Source organism: Salmo salar, chromosome 05 (assembly GCF_965601325.2).
Source record: "Salmo salar chromosome 05, fSalSal1, whole genome shotgun sequence".
In the NCBI taxonomy this organism is placed as follows: Eukaryota; Metazoa; Chordata; class Actinopteri; order Salmoniformes; family Salmonidae; genus Salmo; species Salmo salar.
Genome location: NC_138295.1, coordinates 38,467,501 through 38,484,005, shown reverse-complemented (window position 1 = coordinate 38,484,005; position 16,505 = coordinate 38,467,501). Strand labels below are relative to the sequence as shown.

The window sequence follows — 16,505 nt, the reverse complement described above, 5'->3', positions numbered from 1 at the left end:
TAAACCACAAGAGTAAGTATGAACTTGTTGCTCTGTTTTGTCAACGAACAGAACTACTTACATTGAATATAAGCAAAGTTACGCAAAGTAACTGATGGACTCATGATCATTGCAATGATGGACTTAGCCGCAAGGCGGCATGGTTATCAAACGATTTACTTTCCAGAGGTGTTGATAACGCTTGAACCATGTGCCATGATGTAAACCACAGATTGGTCTTGGCTAGGAGGCAGCAATGCCATTGATAACCAATATAACAAGCTTTGGCCTACTTTACATCTCTTTGTATGTATTAGGCCCTACTAAAACAGATAATGAATGACATATGAACTTATCACGTTTGATCCAGTGCAATTACTACTGTAGGCCTATTACCAAAATACTTTAATGAGAAAGTATAAAGCTATGATATAGGCCTAAAGAAATCCGTATTGTTCACTGGTAAGCTAATGAAGTAATCATTTGACTGATGTAAATTCCATATTTTGATAAACCTACATGTAATTACTGTTACGAATAGCCAAATATATTTCACATTTACATTTACGTCATTTAGCAGACGCTCTTATCCAGAGCGACTTACAGTAGTGAATGCATACATTTCATACATTTAAAAAAAAAAAAAAAAAACATTTGTGCTGGCCCCCCGTGGGAATCGAACCCACAACCCTGGTGTTGCAAACACCATGCTCGACCAACTGAGCTACACTAAAAAAATGTTTTACAATGAATAATTTTTCTGAGCTACTTTACAACCGTTTATGAACCTGCAGATCCAGATATCATCCATTCTCATAGGCTACAACATTAAGGTGAATGTAGCTACCGGTAAGAATGTTTTGGTGCTAATATTAGGGCGACTACTACAAAAATCTCTGAAACTGGAAACACTTATCTCCCTCACTAGCTTTAAGCACCAGCTGTCAGAGCAGCTCACAGATCACTGCACCTGTACATAGCCCATCTATAAATAGCCCAAACAACTACCCCTTCCCCTACTGTATTTATTTATTTATTTTTGCACCCCTTTGCACCCCATACTTTCTATATTTTATTTACTTTGCCACCATGGCCTTTTTTGCCTTTACCTCCCTTATCTCACCTCATTTGCTCACTTTGTATATGGACTTATTTTTCTACTGTATTATTGACTGTAGGTTTGTATTACTCCATGTGTAAGTCTGTGTTGTTGTATGTGTCAAACTGCTTTGCTTTATCTTGACCAGGTTGCAATTGTAAATGAGAACTTGTTCTCAACTTGCCTACCTGGTTAAATAAAGGTGAAATAAAAATAAATAAAACATATCTAATACCGCAGCATTGTTGAATACTCATTTCTGATTGGCTGGAAGGGCATTCTAGAGTGGACATTATAACCAGATATCTGGACAGTTGGTAAAGATATCTGGACAGTTGGAAAAGATATCTGGACAGTTGGAAAAGATATCTGGACAGTTGGAAAAGATATCTGGACAGTTGGAAAAGATATCGGGACACCTTGCAATCATGACGCAATATGTGCCAACACATGCAGACCGTTCTTGCTACAAGGTGACAACAACACAAACTGAAATTGGATACATTGTAAACGCAGGTCCAACAAGGAAAAATGTAGGTAGTTAAATAGCATTGATTTGTTTTTTGCAGAAAAAAAATATTTTTGGGTACATCTGATGAACTAATGTGGTGAGTGATGAACATGAATTTCTCCGGCCCCCTGCCACAGATATCTGACGTTTTGAGGGTGTGTGCAATTGGCATGCAGTCAGCAGGAATGTCCACCAGAGCTGTTGCCAGAGAATTGAAGAGTTGAATGTTCATTTCTCTACCATAATCCCATAATCACCTCTAATGTTGTTTTAGAGAATTTGGCAGTACGTCCAACTGGTCTCACAACCTCAGAACACGTGTATCCACGCCAGCCCAGGATCTCCGCTTCTTCACCTGCAGAATCATCTGAGACCAGCCACCCTGACAGCTGATGAAACTGTGGGTTTGCACAACTGAAGAACTACTGCACAAACTGTCAGAAACCGTCTCAGGGAAGCTCATCTGCATACTCGTCATTCTCACCAGGGTCTTAACCAGACTGCAGTTCGGCGTCGTAACCGACTTCAGTGGGTAAATGCTCACCTCCGATGGCCACTGGCACGCTGGAGAAAGGTGCTCTTCACGGATGAATCCCCGGTTCAACTGGCAGACAGCGTGTATGGTGTTGTATGGGTGAGCAGTTTGCTGATGTCAGTGTTGTGAACAGAGTGCCCCATGGTGGCGGTGGGGTTATGGAATGGGCAGGCATAAGCTATTGACAATGAACACAATTGTATTTTATTGATGGCCATTTGAATGCACAGAGCTACTGTGACGAGATCCTATACTCTACAAATGAAGGATTCAACAAGGGTTCTTCTAAGATCCTCAAAGTTCTTCGAATAACCTATTTTCAGTTCTTGGCACTGAAAATGGCCCCCAAAAGGTATTTCCAAGAACACCATAGGAGGTGGGGTTCATCGAAGAACCTCCTTAGTTGGTGGGGGTTCTTGCAGGAACCTAACTTCCCAACTGAAACATTTGGATTTGAATTTGAAAGGACAGCAGGTGCAGGCAATTAACTGAAAAAAATGTAAAGATCCCCTCAATTAAAGGTAAGTTTTATTCCTTGTGTGATATCAATCGATATTGTTTTATGAAATACCATCTATCTTTTCATATTTGTGCAAATCTTTCTACAAACAGAAAATGGACACAATTCATTGGATATCAATCAACAAAGAGGTAAGAATATGTAGGCTTTAAGAATAAGGTTGAAGTCTAGCTGTATTGGGTGCAGGTGACTGAACGGCTCACTTTTGTGTCTACAGGTATACCGACAAGGAGGCATACAAAGGTATGTCAATTGGTATTGGTATGTTATGCAGAGCCCACTTACCACCCGCCTCCCTTACCTCTTCAATGAATACCCCATAGGCTTCTACATTATGGACAAGGTATGTGTATGAATACTGTCGTGTGCATGTTTTGTTAGTCATCTGTATAATTACTATTTTGGGGATTCACAGACTTGACCCTCCCTACACTGATGAATATAACAGGAAACCTGTTCGATCACCATTCACTGGAAAAATCTTTCTGGCGATGGATACGGAGATCATCAACACATTAACATCAACACGCCAGAGGATATACCCGTTATACTTGGGGCTCTGCTGGGAGTTTACCTCATATTTGGAGGTTTTAATTCTGCTTTGCCACTAGAATTATAATGAACACAGACAACTAAAATATTGGGTTATCGTTGTTATTGTTTTGCGTATCATAATAATAATAATAGGGGAGGAGGGGGGTAGTTTAAACATTTACCCCAAAAGGTTATTTGAGGAACCATTAAAAGGGGTTATTCAAAGAACTTATAGGGGATCCCCCACAGTTTAAATTTGAAGAACCCCTATAGGATTCTCCAAAAACCTTTTATTTTTAGAGTGTAAGGCCCAATGTCGTGCCATTCATCTGCCGCCATCACCTCATGTTTCAGCATGATAATGCACGGCCCAATGTCGCAAGGATCTGTAGACTATTCCTAGTAGCTGAAAATGTCCCAGTTCTTCCATGGTCTGCCTACTCACCAGACATGTCACCCATTGAGCATGTTTGGGATGCTCTGGATTGACATGTTCGACAGCGTGTTCCAGTTCCCGCCAACATCCAGCAACTTCACACAGACATTGAAGAGGAGTGGGACAACACTCCACAGGCCACAATCAACAGCCTGATCGACTCCATGTGAAGGAGACGTGTCGCGCTGGATGGGGCAAATGGTGGTCACCCCAGATACTGACAGGTTTTCTGATCCACGCCCCTACCTTTTTGTTTTTAAGGTATCTGTGACCAACAGATGCATATCTGTATTCCCAGTCATCTGAAATCCATAGATTAGAGCTTAATTCATTTATTTCAATTGACTGATTTCTTTATATGAACTGTACCTCAGTAAAATCTTTGAAATTGTTGCATGTTGCGTTTATATTTTTGTTCAGTGTATTTATAGCTTGTAGCCTTGTGTTTGATATGCTCCACCTCGTCCTGCTGCGTCATAAGGCAGTATAGGCTACAGAGCGTTTATCTTGTACATAAGCTGCACCCTGATATTTTAAACGGTCTCCACTCACTGATTATGACATCATAGCCTACAGGAAAACTAAACTCTGAATCCTCATGATAGGACGTCATATTAAAGGCACTGGAGTCAGGAATTATATTCGTTACAATGGTACAGTTCACCGCTCACCTGCTGGCTCTCAAAGGTCCAGGCGCTGTCAGGTAAAGACGCGTCTAGGACGTTGATCATCTCCTTAAAGTCGGTGGTGCTGCTGGGCTTAACGAAGGTGAAATCACTGAACTCTGACATGGGAGAGAGACAGGACCTGAAGGACTGACTCTGAGACAACATGTCCCCTCCCAGGACCTCCACGTACTTAATCGGCCCGTCAGTGTTGAGCTGGATCTGCAGGTTTCTGTTGGGGTTCTTGTAGCCGTCCAAGTCGTCCCGTCTCATGCAGCAACTACCGCTGCTCCTGCTGTTTCTAACGCACTTGACTGCTAAGATGACAAAAGTCACCAGAGACAGCACGGACACTGAGGCCAGAGAGAGAATCAAATACAGGGTGATTCTCCCGCTTTTCTTGCTAGGCTCTGGCGCTTTCTGCCGGAGGTCCAAGATGGGTTCGTGGAGCCCGTCTTCTACCAGTATTGCCAGTGTGACCGTGGCGGACTGGACCGGCTCCCCGTCGTCCTGTATCTCTATAAGCAGCCTCTGAGAGGAGTCGTCCTGTTCAGACAAAGAGCGTTTAGTCCTCACCTCCCCTGTGTAAAGATTGACACTGAACAGAGACGCGTCTGTGGCCTTCACCAGTTTATATGAGATCCAGGCGTTATGGCCCGAGTCTGCGTCCACGGCCGTTACCTTAGTAACCAGGTGACCTGCTTTAGCGGAGCGGGGCATCTTCTGGTGAGAGAGCGAGCCCAGGGCAGCGGAGGGGTAAATAACAGCGGGGGCATTGTCGTTCTGGTCCAGGATAAAAACATGGACTGTGGCGTTGCTGCTCAGAGAGGGAGAGCCGTGGTCCTTGGCCTGCACCAGAATCTGAAACACCTTTACCTTCTCATAGTCAAACGAGTGCATGCTGTAGATACTACCGTTATCAGAGTTAATGTACACATAGGAGGATACAGAGACGTCCTGCACTTTGGACTCTAGGATGGAGTAGGAGATCTTGGCATTTACCCCGAAATCCAGGTCAGACGCAGATACTGAGGATAACATGGATCCTGGTGGTCCATTCTCTTTTAAATAGACATTATAGGAGGGCTGAGAGAATTTAGGGGGGTTGTCGTTGACATCAATGATACTGACCGGTATAGTTTTCTTGGTAGTCAGGGGAGGGGAGCCCGAATCAGTGGCTGTTATCTCAATATTATACTCTGAGGAGCTCTCTCTGTCTAAAACACCGCTGGTGACCAGAGCGTAATTATTAGAAAAGGAAGGTTTCAGACTAAAAGGATGGCCTTTTGGAAGTTGTAACGTTACTTTACCGTTAATACCGGAGTCTAGGTCCCGGGCACCGATCAAAGCCACTACTGTGCCACTGGGAGCGTCCTCGCGCACCGGGCTCGGTTTGGAGGTGAGGACAATTTCTGGAGGGTTGTCGTTTAGGTCTATTACTTCCACCTGCACGCTACAGTGTCCTTCCATCTCCGGAATACCTTCATCTTTAGCAGCTACATCAATTTCATAATTTGCAGCGCTTTCATAATCTAATTCACCTTTCAAAAACATTTCCCCCGTAACTGGATTAATATCAAATGTGGAAAGCACGGACTCGGGTGTACGCTCACCAAATGTATATTTTACCTGCCCATTTTGTCCTTCGTCATTATCCGTCGCTTTAAGTTTAACCATGAAGGTACCCTTTGGACTATTTTCGTTAATGGACACTTTATATACATTGTTTTCAAATAGGGGGACGTTGTCATTGTTATCAAGCACTATGATAGTTATCTGTGAAGTTCCGGATCTGACTGGATTGCCTCCGTCTAACGCTGTTAACAGCAGCTGATGGACAGCTTTTGTTTCTCTATCGAGTGCTCTCTCTATGACCAGTTCAGGGAGTTTTCTTCCATTACGAAGCTCGTTTACTTTTAAACTAAAACACTCATCTTTACTAATAGCATAGGACTTGAGCGAATTGCTTCCAACGTCGGGGTCCTCTGCGCTCTCCAGAGGAAAACGCGTGCCCGCAACTGTCGATTCTGCTATTTTCAATGTGAGCTCCTTTGTTAAGAATCTAGGCGAATTGTCATTTACGTCTCGTATTTCCACCTCAATACGGTGCAACTGTAACGGGTTCTCGATGACAACCTGCAGAGGTAAAACGCAGCTGGCGCTTTGTCCGCATAAAGTCTCTCTGTCTATTCTCTCATTGACGACCAGCTCGCCCTTCCCCGCATCCACACTGAAATACTGCTTACCAGCCTCAGAGGCGACACGAAGTTTACGGTCAAAAAACTCAGAGAGTCCCAAACCCAGATCTTTGGCTAGATTTCCTACCACAGAGCCCTGTTTCAGTTCCTCCGGGATGGTGTAGCGAGTCTGTCCGTCTATTGTACTCCACAAGAGAAAGAAATGATGCCACCAAAGAGCCAGCCATCTCCAGTCTCGGTATCCCATTCTCTTTGTCATCCCTGATCCGTTATAACACAATTCCCATTGAAATACTGTCCAGAACGAAGAGCTTCATATCAAAATACATCCCCAGTGTGTATATTCCATTTAGCACGTTTCCATACATTTTGTATAACAAAAATAATGTTGTGTTGAGATTTTATTCTATTTCCGTGTATGTGAGCGCACCACTCTCTATCTCTCTCTCTTGCAGCTCTGAGTATTGTAAGTGCTAGGTGCTGAGGCTGGGGGGGGGGGGGGGGGGGGGTAGATCTCTTTGTACATTTCTGTATGCTATTGGTGCACAGTGTGTGTCTCTAGCATCCAATAAGAGGCTAACAGAATATATTTCTTAAAGCCACAGCAGCCAGACTTAACGTAGAGGTCTATCTGAATGCACCACAACACACAGAGAGCGGCTAAAAAGACTGTTTTCCAACATACAATCACCCTGCTAATATTGGCTCGTTGGAAATGTATTATGGGCAGCCCATAGCCTGTAGATAAAAATGGGTAAAAGTGTAAGACATGTTTAAAAATATAGTCTCCCATTGCGCACAGATATCATCCAAAATACTGCCATTCTAGAAGAGTCTGTGGAAGGAAACACATTTTTGACGATTATAGTTTGCATAAAATATCGATTGAGCTTCAGTCAATCTGAAAAATATATATTTTACAGCGATTGTATAAGATTCTCTTGTCTGCCCGCTTACACACACTATCCACACAGTTCATTCAACCGGGTCACTGTCCATGGTGCTGAAACCCATAAGCGTCCACTAGCCAGTCAGAAAGACACAGAAGGACGCTACAAAGCAACTACAGTAACGATATAGATTACACAATAGCTCTCTAATGGTTACAATCAACAGGGTAGAATAATGAATTGAATATTTCGAATATTATAGAATTTGTATAAATCTGAAGGGAAGTATCATTGCAGCATTTGGCTCAATCGGGAAAAGTACCGTTGGAATTCAAAGTTTCACTGCGACTTCAATGGTAAAACTATTCATTGTTTATTTACAGCCTTTTGTATCAGACAGTGTCTAAAGGATAAGCTACCATAATATTAATATCTTCAGTAAATGAAAACTACCAAAATAACAAGGTTTAGAGTTGTGGAATGTTGAAACACAAAAATACACGCATGTTGTTTGTATGTTAATATCAAACGTCATAAAACCGTCTGCATCCAACAATCCAATTCGTCACAATGCTACAGTTCACTTCTCACCTGCTGGCTCTCAAAGGTCCAGGCGCTGTCAGGTAAAGACGCGTCTAGGACGTTGATCATCTCCTTAAAGTCGGTGGTGCTGCTGGGCTTAACGAAGGTGAAATCACTGAACTCTGACATGGGAGAGAGACAGGACCTGAAGGACTGACTCTGAGACAACATGTCCCCTCCCAGGACCTCCACGTACTTAATCGGCCCGTCAGTGTTGAGCTGGATCTGCAGGTTTCTGTTGGGGTTCTTGTAGCCGTCCAAGTCGTCCCGTCTCATGCAGCAACTACCGCTGCTCCTGCTGTTTCTAACGCACTTGACTGCTAAGATGACAAAAGTCACCAGAGACAGCACGGACACCGAGGCCAGAGAGAGAATCAAATACAGGGTGATTCTCCCGCTTTTCTTGCTAGGCTCTGGCGCTTTCTGCCGGAGGTCCAAGATGGGTTCGTGGAGCCCGTCTTCTACCAGTATTGCCAAAGTGACCGTGGCGGACTGGACCGGCTCCCCATCATCCTGTATCTCTATAAGCAGCCTCTGAGAGGAGTCGTCCTGCTCAGACACAGCTCGTTTAGTCCTCACCTCCCCCGTGTAAAGATTGACACTGAAAAGAGAAGTGTCTGTGGCCTCCACCAGTTTATATGAGATCCAGGCGTTATGGCCCGAGTCTGCGTCCACGGCCGTTACCTTAGTAACCAGGTGGCCTGCTTTAGCGGAGCGGGGCATCTTCTGGTGAGAGAGCGAGCCCAGGGCAGCGGAGGGGTAAATAACAGCGGGGGCATTGTCGTTCTGGTCCAGGATAAAAACATGGACTGTGGCGTTGCTGCTCAGAGAGGGAGAGCCGTGGTCCTTGGCCTGCACCAGAATCTGAAACACCTTTACTTTCTCATAGTCAAACGAGTGCATGCTGTAGATACTACCGTTATCAGAGTTAATGTACACATAGGAGGATACAGAGACGTCCTGCACTTTGGACTCTAGGATGGAGTAGGAGATCTTGGCATTATCTCTGAAATCCAGGTCAGACGCAGATACTGAGGATAACATGGATCCTGGTGGTCCATTCTCTTTTAAATAGACATTATAGGAGGACTGAGAGAATTTAGGGGGGTTGTCGTTGACATCAATGATACTGACCGGTATAGTTTTCTTGGTAGTCAGGGGAGGGGAGCCCGAATCAGTGGCTGTTATCTCAATATTATACTCTGAGGAGCTCTCTCTGTCTAAAACACCGCTGGTGACCAGAGCGTAATTATTAGAAAAGGAAGGTTTCAGACTAAAAGGATAACCTATCGGGAGCTTTAACTTCACTTTACCGTTGTTACCGGAGTCTAGGTCCCGGGCACTGATCAAAGCTACTACCGTGCCACTGGGTGCGTCCTCGCGCAGAGGACTTGGTTTGGAGGTTAAAATGATTTCGGGAGAGTTGTCATTTACATCTGCTACATCTACCTGCACACTACAGTGTCCCTCCATTCTAGGGCTACCTTTGTCTTTCGCACTGATGTCAATTTCATAATTTGCAGCGCTCTCAAAATCCAATTGCCCCTTTAAAATGATTTTTCCTGTTAGAAAATCAATCTCAAACACAGATAGCACCGAGTCTGGCGTATGGACACCGAACGAATATTCTATCTGTCCATTCTGTCCGTCATCGGCGTCTGTTGCTCTAGGATTAACTATGAAAGTGCCCTCTGCGCTTTTTTCACTTACAGAAACTTTATACACTGGATTTTCAAAAACGGGAACATTATCATTCACATCGAGAACTGTAATAGTTATCTGCGAGGTTCCGGATCTCACTGGGTTGCCCCCGTCTAGAACTGTCAACAATAGACGATGGACAGTTTTTTTTTCTCGGTCCAGACCTTTGGTCAAGACTAGTTCTGGTACCTTTCTGCCGCCAGAGAGTTCTTTTACCTTTAAAGTAAAACATTCATCTTTGCTAAGAATGTATGACTTTAGAGAATTACTTCCCACATCTGGGTCTTGTGCGCTTTCCAAGGGAAAACGTACACCTGCCGCAGTTGATTCAGCTATCTCTAACGGGTGTTGTTTGGAAGGGAAACTTGGAGAATTATCATTTATATCTTGTATTTCCACCTCAACACGATACAGCTGTAACGGGTTCTCAATGACAACCTGCAGAGGTAAAACGCAGCTGGCGCTTTGTCCGCATAAAGTCTCTCTGTCTATTCTCTCATTGACGACCAGCTCGCCCTTCCCCGCATCCACACTGAAATACTGCTTACCAGCCTCAGAGGCGACACGAAGTTTACGGTCAAAAAACTCAGATAGTCCCAAACCCAGATCTTTGGCTAGATTTCCTACCACAGAGCCCTGTTTCAGTTCCTCCGGGATGGTGTAGCGAGTCTGTCCGTCTATTGTACTCCACAAGAGGAAGAAATGATGCCACCAAAGAGCCAGCCATCTCCAGGCTCGGTATCCCACTCTCTTTGTCATCTCTTATCCGTTATAATACAATTCCAAAAATACTGTCCAGAACAAACACGTTCATATCAAAATTCATCTCCAGAACGCATATTCCATTTAGCATGTTTCTATAAATGTTGTATCACGGTAAGGATAAAGTGTTTAGATGATATTGTGTCTCCGTGAATGTGAGCGCATCCCTCTCTCTCCTCCAGCTCTGACTATTGTAAGGGGTTACTGTGCTGAGGCTGGGGGGAGGGAGTAGATCTCTTTGTACAGTTCTGCATGCTATTGGTGCACAGTATGCAGCTCTAGCATCCAATAAGGGGCCAACAGAATAGACTTCTTAAAGCCACAGCAGCCAGGCTCTGCCTAAGGACTTTAACTGGCATAGAGAGAGGGAGTGGATGAAGTGACTGTATTTTTTATTTAAGCAATAAGGCCCGAGTTGGTGTGGTATATGGCCAATATACAATGGCTAAGAATAGTTCTTACGTACGACGCAACGCAGAGAACCTGGACACAGGTCTTAGCCGTTGTATATTGGCCATATAGCACAACCCCCGAGGAGACTTATTGCTATTATTAACTGCTTACCAACGTAACTAGAGCAGTAAAAAAACATGTTTGTTGTCATACCCATGGTCTATGGTCTGATATAACATGGCTGTCAGCCAATCAGCATTGAGGGCCCGAACCACCCAGTTTATAATATACAATATGGCATAGGGAGAGAGTGGGTTAAGTTGAGCTGCCCTTGTTTCTAGGAAACCAAACACAAAATGCATAATTCGACCAAATGTTTAAGAAAAGGTCATCATTTCATGGAGTCTGTGAAAGAAGAAACCACATAGAAAAAGTGGTAAGCATTTTATGTCCAAAAAACGGATTTTCACCAAGTCAAATTAATTTATTGTGTTAGAGGTTCATGATGCTTGTATCTAAACAAAAGTAGATACTTTTAAGATTGTTCTGTACATCAGTTGGGTCTCTATAAGCTTCAACATGAGGTCCTAAACTTAACCTGAAAGTGCATCCTTTTACAGTAGCTGTGTGGGCTAATATAGTCTAAAATGTTTAGCTTGGGTTAAGTTGAGGCATAATGCACAGCATTATTGCTGGGGTATGAGGTAACAACAGGGCCTGGGGCCTCATTTATAAAATGGACTTACGATACATTTTGATCTTAAGTCTGACTTACGCATAAAAGCACGTATAAGTAGTCATTTATAAAAACCTGACTTTGACGTGGAAATGATCTTATCTCTACGCAAAGTCTCGACTTGACGGAAGTGATTTTCCTGCTGGTTATGTAGGGGGATTGCGGTTTGGAACGCATATGCCGCCAAGCCTGTGGTGAACTTTGCATTAGCTTTGTGAACAATTTGTTAGGAATTATCAACTAAAGGTGCGAGGAATTATTTGCCAGACGCAAGGTGTTTTGAATTAAAAACAGGATGCGAGGTTCTATAAATAGTGTGTCAAATTAGAAAAAAGTAACCATTGTTGTGTTACTGGAAGACATTGAAAACCGTGCTTTCAGAAGGGAGAGAGTTTTCAGAGACCGGAATGACTTTTTTTTGCACATTATGATCCATGGCTATTCCTGACTAAACCCTCATTTGTGCTAGCATTTTATAAGGGGAAATCGCTGATTGTAAGGCGCGTTCAGGTGCCGTCAATTAAAAGTTAATTTGAGATTTATAGATCACAGGTGCATAAGTTGCAAATGGGCTTCTTAGAACCTGCGTAAGCAAGGTTTTTTATGCTCAGTATCTTTTATGAATCGAACGCAACCACACCGTCGGAAATAATCTTACAACTAAGTTCAAGTATAAATCTAAGAACATTTTTATAAACGAGGCCCCTGATTTTTTTTTTTTAAGTACAAAGTGTTTATTAGGTGTTGCATCTGCGTTAAAAGATGCTTAAAAATTATTCAAAGACAAAAAAAGCAATTGTGATTGTATTGAATTGTGTTTTGGGAAAAAAACATCAAATCAAATCACATTTTATTGGTCACATACACATGGTTAGCAGATGTTATTGGTCACATACACATGGTTAGCAGATGTTATTGGTCACATACACATGGTTAGCAGATGTTATTGGTCACATACACATGGTTAGCAGATGTTATTGGTCACATACACATGGTTAGCAGATGTTATTGGTCACATACACATGGTTAGCAGATGTTATTGGTCACATACACATGGTTAGCAGATGTTATTGGTCACATACACATGGTTAGCAGATGTTATTGGTCACATACACATGGTTAGCAGATGTTATTGGTCACATACACATGGTTAGCAGATGTTATTGGTCACATACACATGGTTAGCAGATGTTATTGGTCACATACACATGGTTAGCAGATGTTATTGGTCACATACACATGGTTAGCAGATGTTATTGGTCACATACACATGGTTAGCAGATGTTATTGTGAGTGTAGTGAAATGCTTGTGCTTCTAGTTCCGACAGTGCAGCAGTATCAACAAGTAATCTAACAATTCTTCAACAACTACCTAATACACACAAATCTAAGTAAAGGGATGGAATAAGAATATGTACATATAAATATATGGATGAGCAATGACCGAGCGGCATAGGCAAGATGCAATAGATGGTATAAAATACAGTATATACAAATGGGATGAGTAATGGAAGATATGTAAACATCATTATTAAAGTGGCATTAACAAAGTGACTAGTGATCCATTTATTAAAGTGGCCAATGATTTCAAGTCTGTATGTAGGTAGCATCCTCTCTGTGTTAGTGATGGCTGTTAAACAGTCTGATGGCCTTGAGATAGAAGCTGTTTTTCAGTCTCTTGGTCCCAGCTTTGATGCACCTTTACTGACCTCGCTTTCTGGATGGTAGTGGGGTGAACAGGCAGTGGCTCGGGTGATTGTTGTCCTTGATGATCTTTTTGGCCTTCCTGTGACATCGGGTGCTGTAGGTGTCCTGGAGAGCAGGTAGTTTGCCCCCGGTGATGCGTTGTGCAGACCGCACCACCCTCTGAGAGCCCTGTGGTTGTGGGCGGTGCAGTTGCCATACAAGGCGGTGATACAGCCAGACAGGATGCTCTCAATTATGCATCTGTAAATGTTTGTGAGGGTTTTAGGTGAAAAGCCACATTTCTTCAGCCTCCTGAGGTTGAAGAGGTGCTGTTGCGCCTTCTTCACCACACTGTCTGTGTGGGTGGACTATTTCAGTTTGTCCATGTTGTTTGCTACCTTCACCACCTGGGGGTGGCCCGTCAGGAAGTCCAGGACCCAATAGCACAGGGCGGGGTTGACACCCAGGGCCTCAAGCTTAATGATGAGCTTGGAGGGTACTATGGTGTTGAATGCTGAGCTGTAGTCAATGAACAGCATTCTTACATAGGTAGTCCTCTTGTCCAGATGGAATAGGGCAGTGTTCAGTGTGATGGCGATTTGGTTTTAAAAAGGTAGTGGTAATATTTCATTCAGTACAGAAATGTGTATAGGCGCCTTAACATACCCTGTCCAGCTGCTCAACTTACACAACTAAGTTTTGCCAAGAGACCAACATTTTTGGACAAGCTATGTTTTAAAAGCTGTAATATTTACATGAATTCTGATTATTTCCAGCGATACACAACATCCTGAAATATATGTAGATACTGTATCGTTGTTAGAAATAATACTATATTTCCCTTTTTTTATTATTTTTTATTTAATTTTATTTATTTACAGAGTGATGCTGGACATAAAAACGGCTCAATTTACCCCACTCTCCCCTACTATCAATATTGGTGGTATAATAAATACATTAGTAAGGACAGAATTTAGTTAGGCCTAAAGAATGAGTAAACATGTAAAACAGGATAAAACAAATATACAAAAAATATTTACGTGAACATTATATATGCAGAGTTTATATAAATATTAACTGAGCAGCACTTATTCTGAAAAAATAAATGTCTCTGTTTACCTTCTCTGTCTCGACCTCTCAAACTGTTTGCTGTCGCTTCCACAAAACCGCACAGTTGATTCAGCAACCAGAGTGTGTCGCTATCCACAACAATGGTGCTGAAATCCTGAGCCTTTTAGATAACGGATCCCTGATAGAGCAAACATCATGCACAACCATAAGTAATTTGATATTTTGTATGTACTCAATAGGCCCAATATAAACTCGGCCATATGTCAGCTGCTAAATAATACACATGCGAACTTGGATTCATCTAAAAAACACACCATTTGAGCATTTTTTCTTGTGCTGAGCTCATGAAACTACAATAAATACATGTTTTCAATTATAACCTTGTAGCCAATTACTGCCAAGATATTTTCCGTATAAATCAGAAAGACCAGAACCAAATACCACCAGAAAGGCAAACTTATGAAGTAGACATCTTTTCATGGTTGGAGAGTACAGAGATCCTATTAAACTACAATACTATGGCTTCAGTATAGATCTCCAAGGATTCTAATTCCTAATTCTATGGCTGATAGCCTATCCGTCACAAATGAACAAGCATCACAGAGCAGAATACAGGACATAAGTTGTTATCAATAGCCAAGTGTCACAATTAAAGTACACGTCACTACAGTGCTCACCTGCTGGCTCTCAAAGGTCCAGGCGCTGTCGGGTAAAGACGCGTCTAGGACGTTGATCATCTCCTTAAAGTCGGTGGTGCTGCTGGGCTTAACGAAGGTGAAATCACTGAACTCTGACATGGGAGAGAGACAGGACCTGAAGGACTGACTCTGAGACAACATGTCCCCTCCCAGGACCTCCACGTACTTAATCGGCCCGTCAGTGTTGAGCTGGATCTGCAGGTTTCTGTTGGGGTTCTTGTAGCCGTCCAAGTCGTCCCGTCTCATGCAGCAACTACCGCTGCTCCTGCTGTTTCTAACGCACTTGACTGCTAAGATGACAAAAGTCACCAGAGACAGCACGGACACTGAGGCCAGAGAGAGAATCAAATACAGGGTGATTCTCCCGCTTTTCTTGCTAGGCTCTGGCGCTTTCTGCCGGAGGTCCAAGATGGGTTCGTGGAGCCCGTCTTCTACCAGTATTGCCAGTGTGACCGTGGCGGACTGGACCGGCTCCCCGTCGTCCTGTATCTCTATAAGCAGCCTCTGAGAGGAGTCGTCCTGTTCAGACAAAGAGCGTTTAGTCCTCACCTCCCCTGTGTAAAGATTGACACTGAACAGAGACGCGTCTGTGGCCTCCACCAGTTTATATGAGATCCAGGCGTTATGGCCCGAGTCTGCGTCCACGGCCGTTACCTTAGTAACCAGGTGACCTGCTTTAGCGGAGCGGGGCATCTTCTGGTGAGAGAGCGAGCCCAGGGCAGCGGAGGGGTAAATAACAGCGGGGGCATTGTCGTTCTGGTCCAGGATAAAAACATGGACTGTGGCGTTGCTGCTCAGAGAGGGAGAGCCGTGGTCCTTGGCCTGCACCAGAATCTGAAACACCTTTACCTTCTCATAGTCAAACGAGTGCATGCTGTAGATACTACCGTTATCAGAGTTAATGTACACATAGGAGGATACAGAGACGTCCTGCACTTTGGACTCTAGGATGGAGTAGGAGATCTTGGCATTATCTCTGAAATCCAGGTCAGATGCAGATACTGAGGATAACATGGATCCTGGTGGTCCATTCTCTTTTAAATAGACATTATAGGAGGGCTGAGAGAATTTAGGGGGGTTGTCGTTGACATCAATGATACTGACCGGTATAGTTTTCTTGGTAGTCAGGGGAGGGGAGCCCGAATCAGTGGCTGTTATCTCAATATTATACTCTGAGGAGCTCTCTCTGTCTAAAACACCGCTGGTGACCAGTGCGTAATTATCAGAAAAGGAAGGTTTCAGACTAAAAGGATGGCCTTTTGGAAGTTGTAACGTTACTTTACCGTTAATACCGGAGTCTAGGTCCCGGGCACTGATCAAAGCCACTACCGTGCCACTCGGTGCGTCCTCGCGCACTGGACTAGGTTTGGAGGTGAGGACAATTTCGGGAGCATTGTCATTAACGTCTGTTACTTCTACCTGTACCCGACAGTGTCCCTCCATTTCTGGGATGCCTTTGTCTACAGCAGTAATGTCTATACGATAATAAGCTGCACTCTCATAATCTAA

General features: G+C 43.4%; 2 protein-coding genes across 22 annotated transcripts in view; both read right to left on the bottom strand.

The window, feature by feature from the left end:
- Positions 1–16,505, bottom strand: part of LOC106604876 (protocadherin gamma-C5) — a 174,320-nt gene that overhangs the window by 21,655 nt on the left and 136,160 nt on the right. The window contains exon 1 of one of the 21 annotated variants that reach the window (XM_082975196.1): positions 14,976–16,505. This exon is cut by the window's right edge and continues 1,271 nt beyond it. The exons of 19 other annotated variants lie outside the window; for them this stretch is intronic. In XM_082975196.1, coding sequence (XP_082831322.1) covers positions 14,976–16,505 — 1,530 coding nt within the window. Of the gene's footprint in view, positions 1–4,285; positions 6,953–14,975 lie in introns of those variants that run through there. One more of the 21 variants, XM_014199970.3, reaches the window with a different exon arrangement.
- Positions 6,998–12,500, bottom strand: LOC123743099 (protocadherin gamma-C5). The gene has a single exon (XM_082975199.1). It carries the CDS (start codon positions 10,407–10,409, stop codon positions 7,941–7,943), a length of 2,469 nt encoding a protein of 822 aa, XP_082831325.1. The 5' UTR covers positions 10,410–12,500; the 3' UTR covers positions 6,998–7,940.

Coding starts and splice junctions, on each gene's coding strand:
- LOC123743099 (XM_082975199.1), bottom strand. CDS start 10,409: ATGACAAAGAGAGTGGGATACCGAGCCTGGAGATGGCTGGCTCTTTGG.